General features: G+C 33.6%; 2 protein-coding genes across 2 annotated transcripts in view; both read right to left on the bottom strand.

Annotated features, from left to right (window-relative positions):
- LOC129906902 (thioredoxin-related transmembrane protein 1-like) overlaps positions 1 to 24,007 on the bottom strand; it is a 115,720-nt gene that overhangs the window by 73,579 nt on the left and 18,134 nt on the right. The window lies entirely within an intron of this gene.
- LOC129906895 (uncharacterized) lies at positions 7,003 to 18,164 on the bottom strand. Its single transcript, XM_055982888.1, has 2 exons — positions 11,983 to 18,164; positions 7,003 to 11,916 (listed from the first exon to the last, which is right to left on the bottom strand). Exon 2 carries the CDS (start codon positions 9,611 to 9,613, stop codon positions 8,180 to 8,182), a length of 1,434 nt encoding a protein of 477 aa, XP_055838863.1. The 5' UTR covers positions 9,614 to 11,916; positions 11,983 to 18,164; the 3' UTR covers positions 7,003 to 8,179.

Raw genomic sequence — 24,007 nt, 5'->3', positions numbered from 1 at the left:
AAAATCAATAAAAGTGAATTTAAAAGATTGTGTTATTATTTTACTTATTATTTAGTATTACAAACACATGCAAAGTAAACGTCAAAAATCACCCCACTTGTCAAATTCGTCGTGAACAAATTCCAAAATTGCACAAAAAAGGAGTGATTCACTCCCATAATTTTGGAAAACGACATTAATGTCACCATCGATGTTATTTTGTTTTTTACTGGCTGACAGTAATCCCTCCTCACTAAACTTCTCAGTTATTTCGTATTCACTTCCTAATTTTTCCTTAGCTTCTTTTTCAATTATTTTTCTCGAACTTTCATCATCACAGCTAATGACAATAGCTCCATCTCTCTTATCAATAACTTTGTTTACTTTTACTGCAAGTAATGATGGATCAATTCTTTCTTTAATGTCGTTTTCCAAAATTCAAGGAGTGACACTCCTAGCTATATAATCACTCCAAAAGGAGTGATTTCAAATTCCAAAATTGAAAAAGGAGTGAATTTTAAGAGTGAATTCTTCACTCCCAAAATTTTGAAGGAGTGACGGAGTGATTACCAATACTTCTACATTTGACTTCATGGACTGCTTGTCAAATTGTTGGGTGGTTGTTTTAACTTTTTTTGTGAAGGAAATTATATTAATTTACAAAAAAAATTCAATAAAGTATTGTAAAAAATCACTAAAAGTGAATTTAAAAGATTGTGTTATTATTTTATTCATTATTTCGTATTACAAACACATGCAAAGCAAACGTCAAATCACTCCACTTGTCAAATTCTTCGTGAACAAATTCCAAAATTGCACGAAAAAGGAGTGATTCACTCCCATAATTTTGGAAAACGACATAAGATCTTCTTTTGTTTTTGTATTCTCTTGAGCTTTTTTAGGTTTAATAACAACAGTTTGGTCTCTTCTTACAGACTCAGCATATATAGGCTTTGATTCACTGTTACACACTTTTCTCATTTCAGTTACATTATTGGTACATACTTTTTTTACTTTACTCAATACATTATCTGTTTCTTCACTTATTTTTTGTACATTGGATAATATTTTCTCAATGTTTAAAATTTGATTCTCTATTGTGTTTTGCTTTCTAGAATGGCATTTTCCAATTAACCGAATTTTTTAAACATTGTGCTTATGTAGTCTCTACAAACACTACACATATAAAGAACCGGAAGGGTTGCAAGCTGCGAAAATTGGAAATATGGCGAACAGAAGCTAGAAGTAGTAAAAAAATATAACTATCTGGGAATGGAAATGTCGTTCAACTTAAAAATAGAAAACCATCTAAAAAATAAAGTAAATAAGGCGAAATCAGCAATATGCCAAAATTGGAAAAAAAATCTTCAGCAACAACTGAATAACAGTCAGCTCCAAATATAATGTATTTAATGCTACAGCCAAATCTATTATGTTTTATGGTGCTCAAGTTTGGGGAATAGAACGACACGAGGAAACGGAAAGCCTGCTGCGGTTCTTCCTAAGGAAATTTTTTTACCTTCCATTTAGCACACCAAAATATATTTATCACCTGGAATCTGGGTTACCAACAATGTTTATTTCTGCTGTTAAACTTCATGCAGATTATTTATTAAGGGTGGTTAATATGGAAGAATCAAGACTTCCGAAGAAGATTCTACAGTATGCACTGCAAAAGAAAACGCTCTTCGTCAAAAATTGGGTTAAACTTGCCGGAAACTGTGGAATAACGATTAACCTGTCAGAAGCTAACTCAAACCAGTGGAAGAAGATCTTTTATGAAATAATCCAACTGACTGATGAAAATGAAAGATATGCTTTTATAGAAAAAGCTCGCAGTTCAACAATTTTACAATTACAATCTTAATGAAAATAACTATTTTAAAAGCTGTTTCTCGTGCTACAACATTGGGATCATCTTCAAAATTAGAGGCGAACTTATCAAATTAAATTGAACTCCACATCGAATGGCAGGTAACTGTAGTTTATGTAATCTACAAGAGAGGGAAGACATCCTTCATTTTATTGGAGTTTGTCCCGTGCTCAAAGAAATAAGGCGTCACTACTTTGGTAAAAATGCTCTACTTATTGAGGAAGTGAAGACTTATCTGAATGGTTCCGACTGGCAGCTTCTATTCAACTTTTATAGTAAGGCCTTTGCTTATAGAACAATGATTATCTCCGAAAGTTTTTAATTAGCTATGCAATAATGTATGTTTAAGCTCTAACCTTATTAAAATTATAATTTTTGTTTTAACTTAAACTAAAAGTCATTCCGTTTTAACTAAACTAAAAGTCATTCTATTTTAACTAAATTAAAAGTCGTTCCGTTTTAACTAAGCTCAAAGTCCACAAAAATTGTTTTCAAATTTATAACATCACATATATTTGCAAAAATGTATCAGTTTGTAACGTATTATTTTAGGCTTTTGGTCAGTGCTGATATGCTAGTTCCCATTTTTAGCTCGTCGGTGGGGTGGGTTGTTTGACCTTATTATACTTTACAAAAAAAATAATCATATCAGACTTAAGCATATGCATCTATAGGTGTTCAAAGATGCGCGAGAATCCTTCCTGCCCTCCCTACCATTGTCGTCATACTCGCTTAGACGATCCCTTAACTAGGTATCTTCTCACTCCCAGAACATCATTCTCTCAAACTGCCCTCCCCATCTCTTTATAAAATTACTTTATTCACTTCTCATAGTGAGATCTTTAATATCTTCATGAAATTAAATATATGAGATTCATGTTGGTTTTAATTAAAAAAAAATTTATTACTTAAAGTTTTTATACATATGTTTTTATTTACTACTTTAAGTTTATAGATGAAATTCGTTAAAAATTCAAATGTAATTTAATATTTATAATAAAAAATAAAATTTAAGTTTAAGTTTCTTTTGTATAGATTTATAAGTTTAATTTTTAAGTAAGTTTAAGTATAAGTTTGCCTTATTATGCCACGGAATCACTTTCTTAAAATAATTGTTCTTCGCAATCTTATAAATACGTCTTCGATTTATTATATAGTTTTGGGATATAAAAATCCTCTTTTATTCAATTTTATAATTAATTAATTTATCATTGATCCCCACACAATATATACCCTTTTAACTCCCGCAATTATTATAATAAGTAGATATATATATATATAAGTAAATAAGTATTTATGAAATCAATTTTAAAGAGAAAACTCACCCTTTATTTCCTTCTTAAGTGGCCACTGCTGAAGTAGGTGTTGATTTTTGATTTTGAGGACTTCAACCCTCGTCCACACACAAATTTCAAATTTTAATCTTATATATATAACACTTTTAATTTCGTGAGTTACTTTACTTTAAGTACGGTTCGCGTACTGATAAAATTGTTCTAACACTTTTTTTCTGAAGTAACGCGGTGAGCAAAATTATGGCAAATTTAACAGAAACACTTATTTTAACAAAAAAAATCTTATTTAAAAAAAATCAAAAAATATATATAAAAAAATAAAAAAAAATAATTTTTGAATTGGTTCAGCTCGGGATTTGAACGTCGAACCCTCCAAGCTCCTTCGCATATATCGGAGCGTAAGACCTCCGAGCTATGTACTCTCTAAGGAATCAGTGGACTATTTTTAGCCGACAGGTATTATGTTTCGGTCGATTTAAATTTAATTGATTTCAATTTATGCTATTTGTTTGATATGTCACTGCCTGATTTTCCTGCTCGCCTGGTATTATTAAGGATATTTGGTGAGACTTTTCCGGGTTTTCCGGAAGCAATTTTCCTAATGGAAATTTCTTGTCTAGCACCGGAGTAGAATAGACGACGGCTCTTATATTCAAGAACCGCCTATAATTTAAAAAAAATTATTTAATTAAACAAAAAAAATCAAAAACTAAGGGTCAATTAATTTACCTTAAAACTTGAGTTCACAACTTATATATAAAAAAGATAGTTTAACTATCTTGCAATCTTAATTGTCTTTTAATTATTATAGTCTTATGACTTTCTTTCCACGCACAAGAAATACTTGAAACAATTTTAACGTTTCTCAATGACGGTAAGTTGTCGAATGATTTTGGTCCTACCGTAAGATAGCGTTCAAAAATTTTATAATAAAAGAAAGCTTCTTTTACCAAAATCATTGTACCTTCTCTTTGGGCATTTGTCGCAACAGTTGTTGCCGCAACTTCACTTACAGCAACATGGTTGCACTATTTATTTGCTACATTGTTGCACTATCGAGTACAACATTGTTGCACTATCGAGTACAACATGGTTGCAGTAGCGACTACAACATGAATCTATCGATTCTTTTAAAACAAAGTGCCTTCTTATGTATATTAGATACAATTTTTAAGATACAATAACTAAAACGGTTACAGGGCTAAGCTTGTTTTTGAAGACAAAATTCTCTAAAACAACGCTTATGAACCCACGTTCGATAATTGTCAATCTATCCATGAGGATACACTCAAAACCAAGTGATAAAAAAAATTCAAGGAGTAAGTTATTGGTGTTATTATAATTTTTTTCAAACGTTAACATATAACCTACAAATAACTAAAAAATATAAACTAAACTCGATACGTCATTCAACCAAAAGAAACGAATACTAGCAAATCACAAACGATGTTGTGTGACTTAAAATTTAACTGATTATATCTCCATCTTAACAACGTGGGAGCCGTACCTAACGCCCTGAAGTCTCTTGCCGGGCATTTCAGATAAGTCAAACAAACAAATTTTTAATAGATGTGAATTGTGAACATTGTAATTTTCTTCCTTTTTTTTTCAGATTATTGTCTTATATCTTTAGAGTGGAAAACACCTAAACGCTTGCCATCACGAGTTTCGAGTTCGTACATACAAGAACCGACTTTTCTAAGAACTCGAGATTTGAGAAACTTAGGCAATAATTTAGCATTTATACCTTGCGCAAAGCTACTTTGAGCAAAATTTCGATGAAAGACTTCCTGTCCAATTTTGTAATCAACCGGCTTGGAACGCAAATTGTAAGTATTTTTAGATTTTATGTGAGCTTTCTTCAAATTTTCAGATAATTTTTGCCGCGATAGAATTACTTTTGCTTCTTTTGGTGTAGTTGTTATTTCGGGATCTGCGAGTGCCTTTAAGTTTCTCATTATTTTGTAAGAAGATGCATGAACTACCATGTTTTGCCCAAAAAGCGCAAAATAGGGTTGACAACCTATTGCATCATGAACATCCGAGCGTAAAGAACACGCTATGCTCGACAAGTGTATATCCCAGTCGTTTTGTTCCTTAGAGATGACTATTCTTAATTTGCTCAAAATATTTCGATTTACTCTTTCAGAATTATTAGCTTGGGGAGAGTATAAGGCCGTTTTTTGATGTTTAACACCGTATTTATTTAAAAAGGTTTGAAAATCTTTCGACACAAACTGCCGACCATTGTCTGAATGAACTATTTCCGGAGTTCCAAATTGGTGGAAGATGTCATTTTCTAAAAATTGAATAATTTTAGTGGAAGTTGCTTTCGAAAGCGCTTTCAAGAAAATAAATTTAGTAAAGTGATCTAACACTATAAAAACGTAAACGTTACCACTCTTTGTCCTTGGATAAGGTCCTAACAAATCTATAAAAATTCGTTGCATCGGCCTTTCGGTCATAATCTGGTTTTTGATGGGAGCACGCAACGAAATGTTTGGAGCTTTTACCGTCTTACAAATTTCACATTCATTTACGAGATTTTTAATATCTGCGGCCATTTTGGGCCAAAAGTATTTTTCACGGATTCTTTCATAAGTTTTCGCGAAACCACTGTGTAAAGATAGTCTACTTCCGTGAGCTAACTCTACTACTCTCTGTGTAAGTGTTTCGGGTAACCAAAGCCTCCAGAGAGAATCTTCTTCACCTATTTCACCACTTCTAAAACGAATTCTTTTGTAAACGTATTTACCGGAGACCACTAAGTCTGGAAGTGCATCTTGTTCCGAGATAATATTTTCTCTTAATTTAGAATATTCTTCTGAATCGAAATCTTCAGCTTCCAAATCTACTTCATCCCCAATGCATGTCACAAAGATCTCATCAATGTTTTCATCTAATTCAAACCCTGTCGTTGAAATATCTTCCATATCCATTCGAGATAAGGTATCGGGCACTACGTTGAGAGATCCTTTTCGGTGTTCGATGCTGAAATCGAAGCCTTGCAGCTCCAAGCTCCACCTCGCCAACCTCCCACTCAAGTCTTTCAACGACATTAACCATTTCAGACTAGAGTGATCAGTTATCACTCGAAAAGGTGATCCCTCAACGTACGCTCGAAATTTCCTAATGCTCAAAACAGCAGCCAAACATTCCAATTCAGTAACTGTATAATTTTTTTGGGCTTTGTTGAGTTTTTTTGACATATAAGCAATCGGTTTTTCATTTTGATTCTCATCTAATTGGAAGAGAACCCCTCCAATTCCTTCCGATGAAGCATCGCATTGTATTGTAAAGGGTTTCTTGAAATCTGGTTGGTTTAATACTGGTGCTGAAATAAGTGCTTCTTTTAGATTACTGAAAGCTTCTAATGCTTTTGTAGTTAGCTCAAACTTTTTCTTCTTCAGACAATCTGTTAAAGGGGCTGCTAGGTCAGAATAATTTTTTATAAAACGCCTATACCACCCAGTGAGTCCTAAGAATCTTCGAACCTGTCTTTGAGATTTAGGGATGGGGAAGTCCACCATTGCCTCAATCTTGTCAGGATTAGTCTTCAAAGTACCTTGGCCGACTATGTATCCAAGATACTTAATCTCCCGCATGCAGAACTTGCTCTTATCGAGGTTTATGGTTAGATTAGCCCGGCGCAAACAAGAAGCCACTTCAGTAAGGATGCTAATATGACTTTCAAAATCTTCTGTACAGATTAATAAGTCGTCTAGATACAGGAACACATTGTCTCTCAGATGCGATGGCAGAACCTTATCCAGCGTACGGCACAAAGTCTGTGCCGCATTACTCAGTCCGAATGGCATCACTTTAAACTGGTAAAGCGGTTTCCCGGGGACTGCAAACGCAGTTTTTGGCCGAGAACTTTCTTCCAATGGAATCTGCCAATACGCGTCCTTGAGATCAATGCCCGAAATGAAATGCGTATCTTTTATACGACTTAAAAGACCATCGACGTGAGGCATTGGGTAAGCATCTTTTACCGTGACAGCATTGACTTTTCGAAAGTCTAAACACAAACGAACTTTGCCGGGTTTTCTAACCAAAACCAATGGGCAACACCACGGAGAATTGCACTCCTCGATAACACCAAGTTCTAACATGCGGTCCAACTCCTTGTAAACTTCTTCCTGACGGACCGGGGACAATGGGTAATGTCGTGATTTAATAGGAACCGCTGTACCTGTGTCTATGGAATGTATACCTATATTAGTTTTCCCCAAACCTAACTCTACAAAGTTGGGAAACAATTTTTTTGTTGACTCTAGCTTTACTTTCTGTTCTGGAGTAAGATCTATAAGCTCCGCTTCTTCCTTAAAACTCGTTTGATTTTCGTTATCGTGTAAGTCGGCTTGAATTTCATTTATCTGTGGTAACAAATTGAACTCTTTCCAAAAATTCATCCCTAGATATAGTTTCTGGGTTAAATTTGGGATTAAATAATAAGAAATGAGCTTAGATACGCCATTATATTTGGTAGGAATATTACAATACCCTACAATATCGTGTGACTTGCCGTCCGCTGTACGTACGAGATTTTTATATTGTTTTACTTCGACTCCAATTCTTTTCACTAAATCCCAACAACCGTTACCTAACACCGAGATAGATGCTCCACTATCTAACAACCCAAAATTAGCTTCATCCTTAAGTAGTACGTTAGCGTACATCCTACCATCTGTTTCTGAACAGATTATCGAGTCTACAATGAGTTTTTTTATTTTTCTTCGATTTCTATATCTACCTCTACACCTTTGTATTTTTTTATTTACTAAATTTTTTGTTCCCATAATTCTAGCACGGGCTTTTTCGTAATTAACCTTGCGATCATGAAGAGACTTAAGTTCATACGTGTGCCTGGGATGGCTATGAAGTTCTTCTGATACTTCACGTTTCAAGATTTTTGTTGGAACTAACTCTTCGATTTTACTCCCTAATTCCTGACACTGCTGATCTGCTCCCGGTTGTTGTAGGGAGTCAATTTCTTCAGAGGTGAGATTTTTATTATTATTAATGTTATTTATTGTTTGGAAGGGCCTTGATTGGTTTTCGAGGGACGACTTTCCCAGCCCTTCTTCTCGTCCCGTCGAAAGTTTCCCGCATGTTTTCCACACTCAACTGTAGTTACGCCTTTTGCTCCACAAAAGTAACAAAACAGGTTACGTGTGTGCGAAGGACAATATAAATAGGAGTGTCCCTTTTCGTCGCAATTATGGCAGCTATAACTTGGTGATGACCCTACCCTATTTTGATGCGAAAAGGCCGCAATTTCTTCACCTTCTAGGTCTGGTTGGTCTTGTTCTTCTTCAAAAGTTATTTCCTGAACCTTGGGCGAAGAAACCCGTTTAGCCAGGTATCTTTCTGCTTCCCTTGCCTTATTTCTTACTTGTTCTAAGGTTTTTACATCGGCAGAAAGCAGAATCTCCCCTAACTTATCTCGAACATTACTTCGTATGACGCTTGCCAACTTCTTGTTGTCGAAAGGTTCTTTCATTCTATCGTTGATAGTAATAATGGCATTATAAAATTCGTCAAAGGACTCTTTAGACCCCTGCTTCCGAGTAAGTAAACGCATATAAATATCTACATCACTTTCAGGTCTTCCAAACTCCTTCCGCATCTCAGATTTTACTTCTTCCAATTTCGCTTCCGGTTTTTTGCGCAAATATCTCCAAAACCAGACATTAGCCCTGCCACTGAGTATTGTGTGAAACTTTGAAGTAATTTGCTTATCTGAGTATCTGGAAGAAGCTTGACACGTATCTACTTGGAATAGGAAATCCCCTACATTAGTTGTGCCATCGTAATTTATGTGCCATCTATCGAGACGGCATTTTTCAGAATCATCTGAGTTTGCTAACGACATTGCACCAAAATCTCCAGTCAAAGGAGACATGAAGTGGTGTCTAAATTGTTCAGATGCAGCCGGTTGCGGATTACTTCCCGCAAAATCAGTGGTACCTTGTGCATTTACAGGTTTGCTGAGTGCGTCTATGCGTTTATTAACGCTTTCCATAAACTGTTTCATTTGTTCGAATACCCGCATTTGATTATCGATAAGACTTCTCTCGACCCTATCAGCAAAATCATCGCGTTCAACGCTTCCTGTACCAGTGACTGTGTTGGAAGTCCCTGCCCCAGGTGGGACAGCCTGTACTGTCCGTGTAGGATCTATTCCATTCTCAAACGTTTTGTTTGCTAAGTCTACATCTGACTCTGTGCTTTGATTCACCTCAGAAGGTTCTACTGAACCCTCTGCATTCGACATGTCGGCGCTATACTCTGAAATAATTGAATTTAATTCTCTTGAAAAATCTACTGACTGATCTAAGTTAAATCTATCTATCGTGTTATTAAAACGACGTACAAAGCTTTCGAATCTCGCTTCAGATATTGCTCGAAGATTTCCCCAACTACTGCCAAGAAAACTTTTCCTTGGTCCGTTTTGGCTCATGCTTTTGAACCCCAAAAAGATAGTTCTAAACACCTTTCAATTTTCGTACTGAGTAACCGAAAAGTTTATTCACCAACTCGAACCAATTCAAAATTGTATTTGTATTATGTTTTATTGAATAGATATGTTTATAATTCAGTTATAAAGATATGTTTATGTATAAATAAATAAGAAAAAAAATCAAAATCTATTTTTAAATATATTTTGTTTAAAAAAATTAATTGAAAAACCAAACGTTTTTATATTTGTTAAATTATTTCCTTTTCAGAAACTTTACATTGATTACTAAAGAGATGAGGATGACGATGTATGAGAGGATTAAAATCCTAAGAATGAGAAGACACCGTAGTCCTGCGAGCCAAGATATACAAAATTAAAATAAACTATTGGTATGTATCTGAAACTAATGTTACAATTATTAATAATGAAATTAAATTCTTTTTCTTTCAATAGGACATCAACAGACGCTTCCCATCTGAAAAGACTCTAAAAAAAACAAAAGAATTCTGAGAATTTGTGGGAAGGACTTCTGCAAACACTCCCGTATTGGCGAGTCTTCTTCCCACTTAAATCTCCAAGCAAGGGCTAAATTTGTTCGGCGTTACGAGTACCAAATCGATACTCACAGACTCGAAACCTTATACCTTCTTGTATATGGATATTTCTTTGGTTTCGTCTTTCTTGTTGCAACTCGATACCGAATGCTCTACATCCAGTCATAGGGACTCACAAGAACGACTCTACCCAGTTGTTCAAAAATCAAAACAAAATTAAAATTCAATTAAAAAATAAATATTAAAAAAATTAAATTGAAGTGGCTCAGTAAAATATTAGCCTCACTATATTGTAATAGTGGGCTCCACGTTGCGGGCGCCATTTTGTAACGTATTATTTTAGGCTTTTGGTCAGTGCTGATATGCTAGTTCCCATTTTTAGCTCGTCGGTGGGGTGGGTTGTTTGACCTTATTATACTTTACAAAAAAAATAATCATATCAGACTTAAGCATATGCATCTATAGGTGTTCAAAGATGCGCGAGAATCCTTCCTGCCCTCCCTACCATTGTCGTCATACTCGCTTAGACGATCCCTTAACTAGGTATCTTCTCACTCCCAGAACATCATTCTCTCAAACTGCCCTCCCCATCTCTTTATAAAATTACTTTATTCACTTCTCATAGTGAGATCTTTAATATCTTCATGAAATTAAATATATGAGATTCATGTTGGTTTTAATTAAAAAAAAATTTATTACTTAAAGTTTTTATACATATGTTTTTATTTACTACTTTAAGTTTATAGATGAAATTCGTTAAAAATTCAAATGTAATTTAATATTTATAATAAAAAATAAAATTTAAGTTTAAGTTTCTTTTGTATAGATTTATAAGTTTAATTTTTAAGTAAGTTTAAGTATAAGTTTGCCTTATTATGCCACGGAATCACTTTCTTAAAATAATTGTTCTTCGCAATCTTATAAATACGTCTTCGATTTATTATATAGTTTTGGGATATAAAAATCCTCTTTTATTCAATTTTATAATTAATTAATTTATCATTGATCCCCACACAATATATACCCTTTTAACTCCCGCAATTATTATAATAAGTAGATATATATATATATAAGTAAATAAGTATTTATGAAATCAATTTTAAAGAGAAAACTCACCCTTTATTTCCTTCTTAAGTGGCCACTGCTGAAGTAGGTGTTGATTTTTGATTTTGAGGACTTCAACCCTCGTCCACACACAAATTTCAAATTTTAATCTTATATATATAACACTTTTAATTTCGTGAGTTACTTTACTTTAAGTACGGTTCGCGTACTGATAAAATTGTTCTAACACTTTTTTTCTGAAGTAACGCGGTGAGCAAAATTATGGCAAATTTAACAGAAACACTTATTTTAACAAAAAAAATCTTATTTAAAAAAAATCAAAAAATATATATAAAAAAATAAAAAAAAATAATTTTTGAATTGGTTCAGCTCGGGATTTGAACGTCGAACCCTCCAAGCTCCTTCGCATATATCGGAGCGTAAGACCTCCGAGCTATGTACTCTCTAAGGAATCAGTGGACTATTTTTAGCCGACAGGTATTATGTTTCGGTCGATTTAAATTTAATTGATTTCAATTTATGCTATTTGTTTGATATGTCACTGCCTGATTTTCCTGCTCGCCTGGTATTATTAAGGATATTTGGTGAGACTTTTCCGGGTTTTCCGGAAGCAATTTTCCTAATGGAAATTTCTTGTCTAGCACCGGAGTAGAATAGACGACGGCTCTTATATTCAAGAACCGCCTATAATTTAAAAAAAATTATTTAATTAAACAAAAAAAATCAAAAACTAAGGGTCAATTAATTTACCTTAAAACTTGAGTTCACAACTTATATATAAAAAAGATAGTTTAACTATCTTGCAATCTTAATTGTCTTTTAATTATTATAGTCTTATGACTTTCTTTCCACGCACAAGAAATACTTGAAACAATTTTAACGTTTCTCAATGACGGTAAGTTGTCGAATGATTTTGGTCCTACCGTAAGATAGCGTTCAAAAATTTTATAATAAAAGAAAGCTTCTTTTACCAAAATCATTGTACCTTCTCTTTGGGCATTTGTCGCAACAGTTGTTGCCGCAACTTCACTTACAGCAACATGGTTGCACTATTTATTTGCTACATTGTTGCACTATCGAGTACAACATTGTTGCACTATCGAGTACAACATTGTTGCACTATCGAGTACAACATGGTTGCAGTAGCGACTACAACATGAATCTATCGATTCTTTTAAAACAAAGTGCCTTCTTATGTATATTAGATACAATTTTTAAGATACAATAACTAAAACGGTTACAAGTTTAAAATCAAATAAATGTTTAAAAATTAAAAATGAATTATATATATATATAATAATATTTTATACAACAGACACACGACAAATTTTGTCATGTCTTAATTTATTCATGTTCTTTACTCAATACATTGTATAAAAAATCTGCTTTCATGAATAAAATTTATCTATCTATCTATCTATAAAGAACCGCTGGTTTCTCCTGTTTCCGTCATATTCAGACAATTTAGCACACTTAAAATGAAAAAAATTTCCACAAATTCCGTTGCATGGTAAATAAGTCCCCCCTTTCAAGAATGAATCACTCCTTGCAACTATCACCCATATTAAAGTATGGGTACACACTAGAGTGACCGCAACTCCCTAGAAAAAAAATTTTGTCGAATTTTTTTCGGGGGAACCCCATAAAATGTTCCGCCTTTGCAGATTTTTAGATAGCCAAAATTTCAGCTCGATTGGATAAGTCTAAATGGTGCCGACACTGGCTCAAAGTATCAAAAATCTCTATTTTTTCACTGTTTTTCGAAGAAAATTAGCTCCAGCTCCCAAACAGATGGGGTTATTTTCACTTTTTATATAATAAATTAAAGGTAGTGTTGTTACACATAATTCAGATCCTAAATTTGTTTAGTTTTACTTAAAAAAAATAAAATAGGCATCAATTTAAATTTTCAGTACTTACCTCAAAAAGAGCTGAAGTGCAAACTCGATTTAAAATGAAACTTTCTATGTTATAGATTGATGTAAGGTATCTAATCGCAATGCTTGTCTTATAATATATAATAACATATAATAATTATATCAACAATAGAATCACAGAGTAAAATTGACAAATTGACAAGACAAACTTCTAGGAGTACCAGTTATAGAAAATAGTACTGATGAAGAGCAGGCAGCAGCTGTGTATGAAATGATGGAACAATGGGGAGTTTCGAATGCTGTAAAAGCAATGTGTTTTGACACCACTGCTTCAAACACTGGAAGAGTGAAAGGATCTTGCAACATTTTGCAGCAAATGTTGGATATAGAGTTGCTGTACCTGGCCTGTCGTCACCATATTCTTGAAGTTTTGCTAAGAGGTATTTTTCATTGTAAGTTGGGTTCAACTGGACCTCAACCAGATATTTTTAAAAGGTATCAAAATGAATGGCCAAAACTAGATTCAAAAATATATCACACGGGTATCAGTGATAAAAATGTAAATAAACACCTAACCCCTGAAGTTATAACCCAGATATCAGGTGAATTAAAGGATTAACTACAAGAATTTCAGCCTAGAAATGATTGTTGGAGTTCTAGATGGAAGCGTAGTTGGATTCAGAACACCAGGAGCCACTCATCATGCTAGGTGGATGGCCAAAGCTATTTATAGTTTAAAAATTTTCATGTATCGAAGCCAGTTTAAAATAAGTAACGAGGAACGAAATTCTCGCGGTGATATCTGCGTTTTCATCGTACAAATTTACTGCAATGCTTGGTTTAATGCCCGAAGAGCTTATGTGGCTCCTAAACAAAATCTTGATCTTTTGCGTAATTGCATTGAATACCGCAAGATTGACAAAGACATTTCAGAGAAGGCTCTTGCTGAATTCTCAAACCATTTGTATTTGAGTTCAGAGCTGGTAGGTCTGGCGTTCTTTGACCCAACTTTACCAGGTGGCGAAAAATCAGAAATGGCCAACATAATTTTGTAAAACAGAGAAACCGAAACCAACAGAAAAGTAAAGCCAAAGCTACAGACACATGAAGTTGAACAATTTGTCACAGCAGGGTTAAAAAATATTGTGAACAAAGAAACATTGAACTTTTTCAGCCGATTGAAAATAAACACAAGTTTTCTCAAAGAACCTCCAAATCTTTGTCCCGAAAACCCGTATTTTAAATAAGGCTTTAAAAAAGTGCAATCACTTAAACTCGTAAATGACATTGCAGAAAGAGGAGTCAAATTAATAGCCGATTTTAATAACCTTTTAACTAAAGATGAGAAACAAAAACAATATGTACTTCAAGTAGTCAGTGAGTGCCGAAAATTGTATCCTGATGCTTCCAAAACTACTTTAAGTAAATCTCTTGATTACATTTTTTTAGTATTTACTTCATTAATTATGTATAAGAAATGTAACACGATGTTAAATATTTTGTTTTTTAGAAATCTGTTAAATAATTCGTTTTTTTTAACAGTTAAAAAAAATGTCATTTTAAATCGAGTTTGTACCTCAGCTCTTTTTGAGGTAAGTACTGAAAATTTAAATTGATGACAATATCTTTTTTTTTTAGTAAAACTAAACAAATTTAGCATCTGAATTATGTGTAACAACACTACCTTTAATTTAATATATAAAAAGTGAAAATAACCCCATCTGTTTGGGAGCTAGAGCTAATTTTCTTCGAAAAACAGTGAAAAAACAGAGATTTTTGATACTTTGAGCGAGTGTCGGCACCATTTAGACTTATCCAATCGAGCTGAAATTTTGGCTATCTAAAAATCTGCAAAGGCGGAACATTTTATGGGGTTCCCCAGACCAAATTTCGAAAATCGATTTCTTGCGGTCACTCTAGTACACACACACTGCACTTTATGTGGATGATACTTTCTCTGTTCAATTTCTTAACTCAATAAATGATTTACCGATGTTGTTCGGTTTTTATTATTATATCTTTCTCTTTTTTTTTAATTTATGTATACTTTATTTAATTGTTCTTTTTCTATTGATTGTTTTTTTATATTTATTCAATAATTATTTCGCCAAACACTGTATTTATTATTGTAACAATTGCAAATCAATCAGTCACTATATCACCGTATAAATCAATCTATTATTTGGGAGCACATCTAAAACACGTCCGCACAGATCAAAACTCACTTCGAGAAATGTCAAATGGAAGAGGAGCTGGCAGCTCAGTCGGGATGTACAAAAAATTAAGCTGAAATGGAAAAAATTAGATCGTGAAATTTTTTTCATAGGACGGTACAGGGCATCATTGAGAGCTTAAAACCTGATTTTCGGGAAAATCGACCTTGAGTCAAAGCCGCCATCTTGGATTAAAAGTAAAACACGTTTTAGTTAATAACTCGGTCATTTTTGACAAAAATTATAAAGGTACAACTTGTAGAAAATTTTATTTTCTATAACTTTTATTTTAATAAATTAATAAATTTTTCTATATGACTTATATTTTTGGAGTTAATTTGAAAAAACTACACCCCTACTCAGCTTAAACTTTAAGCCCGCATTGAGTATAGATTTTAAGATCAACGCAATATGGGATTGTTTTTATATGTTCTTGAATATGAGAAATCTAGCTGCAATGTTAGTTTTTGCAAATTCCTGAAATTTTATAAACAAAAAGAACTTTCTCAAAATCGCTAAGTGTCATTTTAAACAAAATGAGTAAATATTATCTTTGAATTTTGTCAAATCGGTTCATTAATGACTGAGATATGACCAATTGTTTAAAATAAGAGATTAAAAGAGAGAGTGAGTTATAAACAATTGGTCATAACTCAGGCATTAATGAACCGATTTGAAAAATTCAAAGATTAAATTGTTTTGCTAGACATTAATTATAATATTTACTCATTTTGTTCTTAATGACACTTACTGATTTTGAGATAGTTCCTTTTCTTTATAAAATTTCAGGAATTTGTAAAAACTAACATTGGAGCTAGATTTCTCATCCCCAAAAACATAAAAACACTGCCATATTGCGTTGTTCTTAAAATCTATACTCAATGCGGGTAAAAAGTTTAAGCTGAGTAGGGGCAAGTTTTTTCAGATAAACTCGAAAAATATGTCATATAGAAAATTTTTTAAAAATAAAAGTTATAGAAAATAAAACTTTCTACAAGTTGTACCTATATAATTTTTGTCAAAAATCAAAATGGCCGAGTTATTCACTAAAACGTGTTTTATCTTTAATCCAAGATGGCGGCTTTGACTAATGTTCGATTTTTCCGAAAAAGTGGTTTTAAGCTTTCAGTGATTCCCTCTACCGTCCTAAGAAAAAAAAATTGCACGATATATTTTTTTCCATTTGAAATTATGTCTGTAAGAAACCGTGAAAGCCTTAAAAGTTCCATTTGAAATGTTTAATTCGACTGGACTACGGTTGCAGCTATCAGTCTACAAGTGGCGTTAGTGATAATAGAGGGTGCAGTTAAAATGGTATAGACAGGGTGATGCAAAATAATTGGGAACTAACCGTCCGCCAGTTACTTAAAATAAAAGATATAAGAATTCTAAGTTATAATATTGCTGTATTAGCAAATAAAATTAATTATTTAGGTTTTATACATTTTATTAAAGAACTAGCTGACCCGGCGGACTCGTTCCGCCTTTCCTAGTATTTATTTTCAAATTTTAGCCCTGTAATGTGTAAAACTTTTCCTATACAAAAAAAAATCGGTTCACTCGGTTCGGTTGATATGTGGAGCACAAATATTTTGGCTATTTAGGAAATTCAATTAGTAGGAATTTTTTTTTGTAAATTTATGTGTGTCCTAGTGACAGATCAAACAAAATATTTTTTACATTTTTGAAATGATTTCATGTTTTAAATTTCTTTATTTTTATTCAATAAAGCTAGAACTGCATCGAAACACAAAGTCAAAAAAAGTATAAAAAGTAAATTAAAGTACAAGATAACAAAAACCATTTCATTGATGTGACATTTAAAAATTTAAATTATTTGTGTTTCTATGTAGTTCAGGCTTAAAGGCTCTGGTTTATTAAGTTTTGTTTTGTCCCAAATTATTGCAATTGTATATTGTAGTGTTTGTGAAAATGTATGTGAATCCGTCTCAAAAAGAGTTTCAGATCGAGTCTTCCGGAATCTTCCGGAAAAGTATCAAATTTTTTTCAATGCAGATTGATTCGACTGCAGATTGAATTTTTGGTTGTTTGGAATTCGAAATAAGGTTCTTAACACATTTTTGTAAGTTTTCAGTGGTAATTTAGTTAGAAAAATGAGTTTACTTTTAAACTTTCACTTAAGAACTTATGTAAGTAAGATTGAAAACACATTTTTTAGAAATTTCATTCATTTCTTCTAATTTCTTTTATTTCCTTTTTCTATCAAAATGTAAAATGTATAAATAGAAGGCTTCAGCGATCCTAAAAACTATGAATTCCACTAAAAAATAACGCAAAACACAATATAGAGAGTTAAACTCCAGTCAAAGCGTCATTTGACCTTGCGCACAGAGGCACTGTCAGTTTTTATTTCATGGATCGATAGGGTTATATTTAAAAGGCTTAAACCCAATTTCTCACCACCTGATCATTCTTTTTGGCGGAGTTATTCACAAAAATGCATTTTTTGGGATATTTTACTTCCAAGCTAATATCTTTGCTCCAGATTGTCATAGACCAAAAAATAAACATACATTCTCTTCCTTATAATATTTTCTATCGTTTAATGTAATTTCATTGTATTTGAGTGAGTAAATACAAAATGGCAGCCATTTAAAGTCAAATTCTTGTTGTTAAAAAACACATTTTTGTCATTATTTCGAAAAAAGCTTATATCAAGATTGACATGATTGCAATTCAACGAAAAGTATTCTTTATAAATTTATCAAAAATAGACCTTTACTAGACATATTAAAATATCCATCAGAAGAAAATATAAGATTGATATACAAAATTCTAAAATCTTTAAAAATAGATAAACTTATTTAATGTTAACCTACTAAATCCATTTTTTTTTTAATTTAAGCTGATAGTCTTGGTAGCTACTGCTTTAATTGTATTATTTTGTAATTAATTACATTGTAATAAATAATAATAATAATAATAATAATAATAATAATAATAATAATAATAATAATAATAATATATTCTAAATAAATTATGCCCTTGGTTTGAAACCGTCTATTATAATTTTATTATATTATAATTTTTTATAGTTTTGGGCTCAAATGTTACTAATAAATGAAATCTTTTCTATAATTTAGGGCTTTTTTTTTTTAATAATAATTTAACTATATGCCTGTAAGACCTAAGGTCTTTTAAATGCAACTGCACGGCACTAGTTAGAAGGAATAGAAAGATAGGAAAGATTTTTTGTTGGTACAGTGAATTGAGAATAAGATGATTATTATCTCATATAGTCCCACGGGTGGTTTCCAAGCTGGGGGATTAAGAAAAGAATGCTGCCTGAGGTAGGGCTTGAACCCACAACCTTCAGGTTAGCAGTCAAGTACTACATCCACTGCACCATTGCCACCCGCTTCAATGCAATATTGAGCAAGAAGTTTCCAATTTCTTCCGGAGTCTGTCTCGCTTAATATTGATTTCTCAAAGTACAAATCTTATTTCTTTTAACATAGAAAGAAAGTGGTACGAGTTTTCTTGTTCTTGCAAGTTACATAACGAAGAGTATGTTGCTCGGTCCTTAAAATATGGCCTATAATTTAAGTCAAGTAGCTCACCCCTTATTCTGAAAATGACTGAAATCTCATTTAAGCTCATTTTATCAGTAAAATCAGTCATCGACTAGCTCTCGTGCTATACGCATCTATTGTCAACTCGACTGCTCTCGTTTCGCTTATTTTCCTTTTTTCTTCAATCACCGTTTAACCCATATCAATCAACCTTTTCCATCTCCCTTTCTCTCACTAACTCATAACGAAGGTTAAATTTACCGCGTGTGTAGTGTTTTTCCATTAAAAACCACATGGCCCCAGGGGCCAAAATGAAACATGGTCACCGTTATGGCGGACAATCTGATGTCTTGCTATCGGAGCCAATGTTTAAAAAAACTAAACAAAGTTCTGTTGTTTTTAATGATTTCCCTGACCTCCCACAAAAAACCCAATCCAAAAACCCAAGATTTATCATTATTTCCCCTTCTAACGAAAATCAACCACTAACGTCAGTTAACATCTTCGCCCTCACAAAAGCTATCAACGCGATAAGCACGGAATATGAACAAATTTCCCAATTAAGAGATGGCAAAATCTTAATATTGACCAATAATCAAAAAGTTGCAGATAAATTCATACGCGTAAAAAATCTTTCCGAGCTATGTCCTGTTTCTATCACCTTGCATAAGCAGCTTAACGCATCGAAAGGCATAGTATATGCACCATGTCTGATCAACGTTCCTGAATCAGTAATCGTTTCCGAAATGAAATGGTAAAACGTGACGGAGATATATAAATTTACCAAAACTGTCGAGTCAATTCCCAAACCAACTGGCCTAATGTTATTTACATTTGATTCATTCCAGCCCCCAGAGACAGTGCAAATAGGTTTTTACAAGGCCAAAGTGACCGAATACTTCCCTAACCCCATGAGGTGTCGGAATTGTCAAATTCTCGGCCACACCTTAAAAAGATGTACTAACCCGAATCCAGCATGTCACATATGCAACCTACCTCCACACGCAAATTCTGCTTGTACTAGACAAATGTGTCCCAACTGTCAATCCCCACATCCATCTGATTCTAAAGACTGCCCAAAATATATTCAAATGAAAGAAATATTAAAAATAAAAACAAAAAAAAAAGTGTACTATGGCTGACGCCAAACGTTTGTATAAAGAATATAATCCTATCCAATCAATTTCAATTCAAAATTCTTTTTCAAATGTAGCTCATGAAGCTAATGCACAATCTGTAAATTCAAACCCACCTCAACCTTCCCAAAACAATAACACATCTAACGCATCTAAAAGCGCAAACTTGCCTCAACATTCCCAAAATAATAGTACATCTGTCACTCACAATCCCTCCCAAACAACCATATCGAACAAAAACAACAAAACCTCATCCCAAACGGAATCAAAACAAAATCCACCAAGTACATCCACCACATCCTCTCCCGATCCCATAATTAATGAAAACCACACACAATTAAATTTAAACGAAAATAAATCTCAACTTAACCCACTTTCCATAAACTCTCAATTAAATAACCAAAGTTCAAATTTCAATGCAGAATCAAATATGTCAATTGACACTGAAAACACCTTACCAATCTCACCTATTTCTGAAACAACACAAAAACTTCTTCAAACAAGTAACTATTTTATTCAAAACTCCGACGATGATGACGAATCTATATAAACAACATAATTCTAACCAAATACCTGACTCCGCTGCCTTGGGGTTGAATCACTCAGGCTCCCCAGGGAGCCTCGGTGCTTCAACTTCTGGACAGCGGAGTCATATAACATACCACCCTCAAAACACAAACAATAATAATTTAGAAACTCCAAACTACTTTAAAGCTCTCCAGTGGAATATGCAAGGGTATATTAATAACTTCGATGAGCTCAATTTGCTAATTAAAGAAAGATCGCCATGTGCTTTATCTCTCCAAGAGTCACATTGTGCGTATCAATCTATTCCAATAATTCCGAAATCTTATTCGGGTTATTTTTGCAACTCTCCCCAAAATATAACCGGTAAACAGGGCATAGCTCTTCTTATTAAGAAGAACATTCCCCATTTGCAAATAAATATCAATTCAAACATCTTAACTCTTGCTGTGCAAGTAAATCTAGCTATAAAATTCACTATCATTTCTATATACATTTTACCTAAACAAACATTCTCTCGATCGGATCTTGAAAATATTGTTAATCAGATACATACACCTATACTGTTGTGTGGGGATGTAAACTCTTGGAGTGTCCTTTGGGGCTCCCCTGTTTCTAACCACCGTGGTAATGTAATTGAAGAATTCCTAGCGAATTCCGTTTTAATGCTTTTAAACGACGGATCCCCAACCCACTTCTCAACTCACAACACATTCACCCATATCGACATATCATGCTGTTCACCCATCCTATACCCCTTAACATCTTGGAACATTTTGGAAGACCTTCATAATAGTGACCACTTTCCTATTATAATACATATACAAATAAGCCCAAACAAGACTAGAACTGCACCTATCTTAAAGTTTAAAACCGATTTGGCTAACTGGGATCGTTACAAAATCCTAACGAACAACTACTTAAATGCCATAGTTCCCTCCGAAAATACAAACAAAGAAGCAGCCATATTACAAAAATCTATTCGTTATCCAGCCAATATTTCCATTCCTCAAAGTTCTCCAATTCCCAAAAAAAAAATTGTTCCCTGGTGGACACCAGCTCTAAAAAATCTGAGGGATGAAAAAATGAGACTGTGGAGACGCTTCAAAAAGCACCCTATGCTCTCTAACCTTTTAGCGTACAAGAAATCAAATGCTCAATTTAGAAGAGAAATGAAAATAAGCAAAACTAAATCTTTAGCTGAATTCACGGCAACCATTAATCCTAACTCTCCCATCTCCAAAATCTGGCATAATATCCGCTGCCTTACTGGAAACAACATCCCACGCACCATAAAATGTCTTGAAACACCCAATGGTCCAATTTCTTCGGCATTGGACATAGGTAATTTTTTTGCATTTTCTTGGTCAGACCTATCAAATGACAAGAACTTTACAACATCTTTCAATAACTTAAAAGTTATGAGTCTTGATAATATGCCACCACAAGCGCCCGGCAACACATTAGCTAAACAAATTGAAGTAAAAATAACATATATGGAATTAGAATGTTGCTTAAGTGTTTTAAAAGGTAAAACCCCAAGTAGAGACCGTGTATCATATCCAATGATAAAAAACCTACCATTCAATGTTAAATCTAGACTTCTTGCGTTATATAATGAAATACTAGACACCAGCATCATCCCACAAACTTGGAAAACTGCCCATATCATGCCATTACCAAAACCAAATAAGCCCATAGACTCTATAGATGGGTACCGACCTATTTCTCTCATCCCATGTATGTCCAAAGTTTTGGAGAAAATAGTTGCAAAACGGCTCTATTGGTTCCTAGAAACCAAAAAACTGATCAGCACAAACCAAGTCGCTTTCAAACCAAACCGAGGTTGCTCAGACGCCTTGCTACATATCGATCATTATGTATCAAATGCACTGTCTTCCCGCAACCACGTGTCGATACTCTCATTGGATTTCATGAAAGCTTTCGACAGAATAGGTTTTCATTTAATATTGAACAAACTACTTAGCTGGGGGATTGGTCCCAGAATGTATGGATTCATTAAATCGTTTCTTTTGAACAGAAAAATATCTGTTAAAATCAATAACTCTTTTTCTTCAATACATCCGCTTAACAATGGCATACCACAAGGATCACCTTTGTCGGTAGTGTTATTTTTGATTGCCTTTAACGACATTAGCCTTATTATCGCCAAATACAATCTTCTGGATCATTGCCTTTACGCGGATGACGTATACATCTTATGTAAACTCAATGATTTAGAGAAATCAAAAAATGTCTTTTCAAAAGCTTTAAATGACATTGTTGAGTGGTGTGATAATTCTGGAGCAAAGCTCTCTCTTAACAAATGTAAACTCTTACATATATGTCGTAAACTATCCTGTCCTAAACTTGATTTATCGATTAATAATATAGCTATAGAAAATGTTGTAAATTTAGATATTTTAGGATTAAGATTTAATTGTAAATTTAATTGGAAACCACACTGTATTAATCTTAAAAAGAGCCTAGCAACAAGAAGCAATATTATTAACTATTTGTCAAACGCAAAATTGAACATTCATGTAAACACTTTATGTAATATTACTAGATCACTAGTTTAAAGTAAAATAGATTATGGTCTTTATATTTATGGCAAATGTCCAAAAACTACGTTAAATCTTATTAAATCTGCATACCATCAGTCGGCAAGAAGAAGCATTAACGCCTATCGTACAACCAGAGTTGACAACATTATGGTGGAAGCTGGCCTTCCCACATTGGAACAGCGACAATCAGAGAGTCTTCTTAAGATCATTCCAAAACTCCTGTTCTCGTACAACTCCATCATTGATAGCGACATTGATTCAACTGGCAACACTAAAATGGATAAGCGCATTCCATCAACAATCAGCATAGCTTTATCAAACGCCAAACAAATTGGTCTACCCTTCAAACGCGTTAAAGGTCATTCACCGACCCTTCCACCCTGGCAACTATCGGATAAATCTTTCGAACTAAAACTTACAGAGTACAATAAGGACCACACTAATAGAAGAGTTTATCATTCTATTTTTGAAGAAATAGTTGAAAACTTTAAACATGAGGGTTGGACTCTTTTGTTTACAGACGGGTCAAAATCCGAGTATAACACTTCATTTGCTGTCACCGAAGAAAATGGAAATTTAATAAAAACAGGTATTTTATGGGAATACTCGTCAATCTTTACTACTGAAGCGTTCGCCATCCACGAAGCCGCAAAAACGATTCCACAACTCAGTTCCAAGTTAGTGATTTGCACCGACAGCCTTTCGGTTGTTCGTGCCGTTTCTAACCCAAATCACAACAGCAAACTGATTAACAACTTACGTGACCTTCTAATAAGGAACCCCAACAAAATTAAACTCATGTGGGTCCCAAGTCATATCGGCATATTAGGCAACGAGTACGCCGACAATGCCGCAAAGGCTTGCGATAAGTCACCCATTTTCACATTCGACGTATTTTCAAAAAAAGACCTTCAAAGATTCATC

This window comes from Episyrphus balteatus, chromosome 1 (assembly GCF_945859705.1).
Source record: "Episyrphus balteatus chromosome 1, idEpiBalt1.1, whole genome shotgun sequence".
Classification (NCBI taxonomy): domain Eukaryota; kingdom Metazoa; phylum Arthropoda; class Insecta; order Diptera; family Syrphidae; genus Episyrphus; species Episyrphus balteatus.
Note: the sequence above shows the minus strand (reverse complement) of the source record. Positions and strands in the feature narration are given on the sequence as shown.

Coding starts and splice junctions, on each gene's coding strand:
- LOC129906895 (XM_055982888.1), bottom strand. CDS start 9,613: ATGAGCCAAAACGGACCAAGGAAAAGTTTTCTTGGCAGTAGTTGGGGA.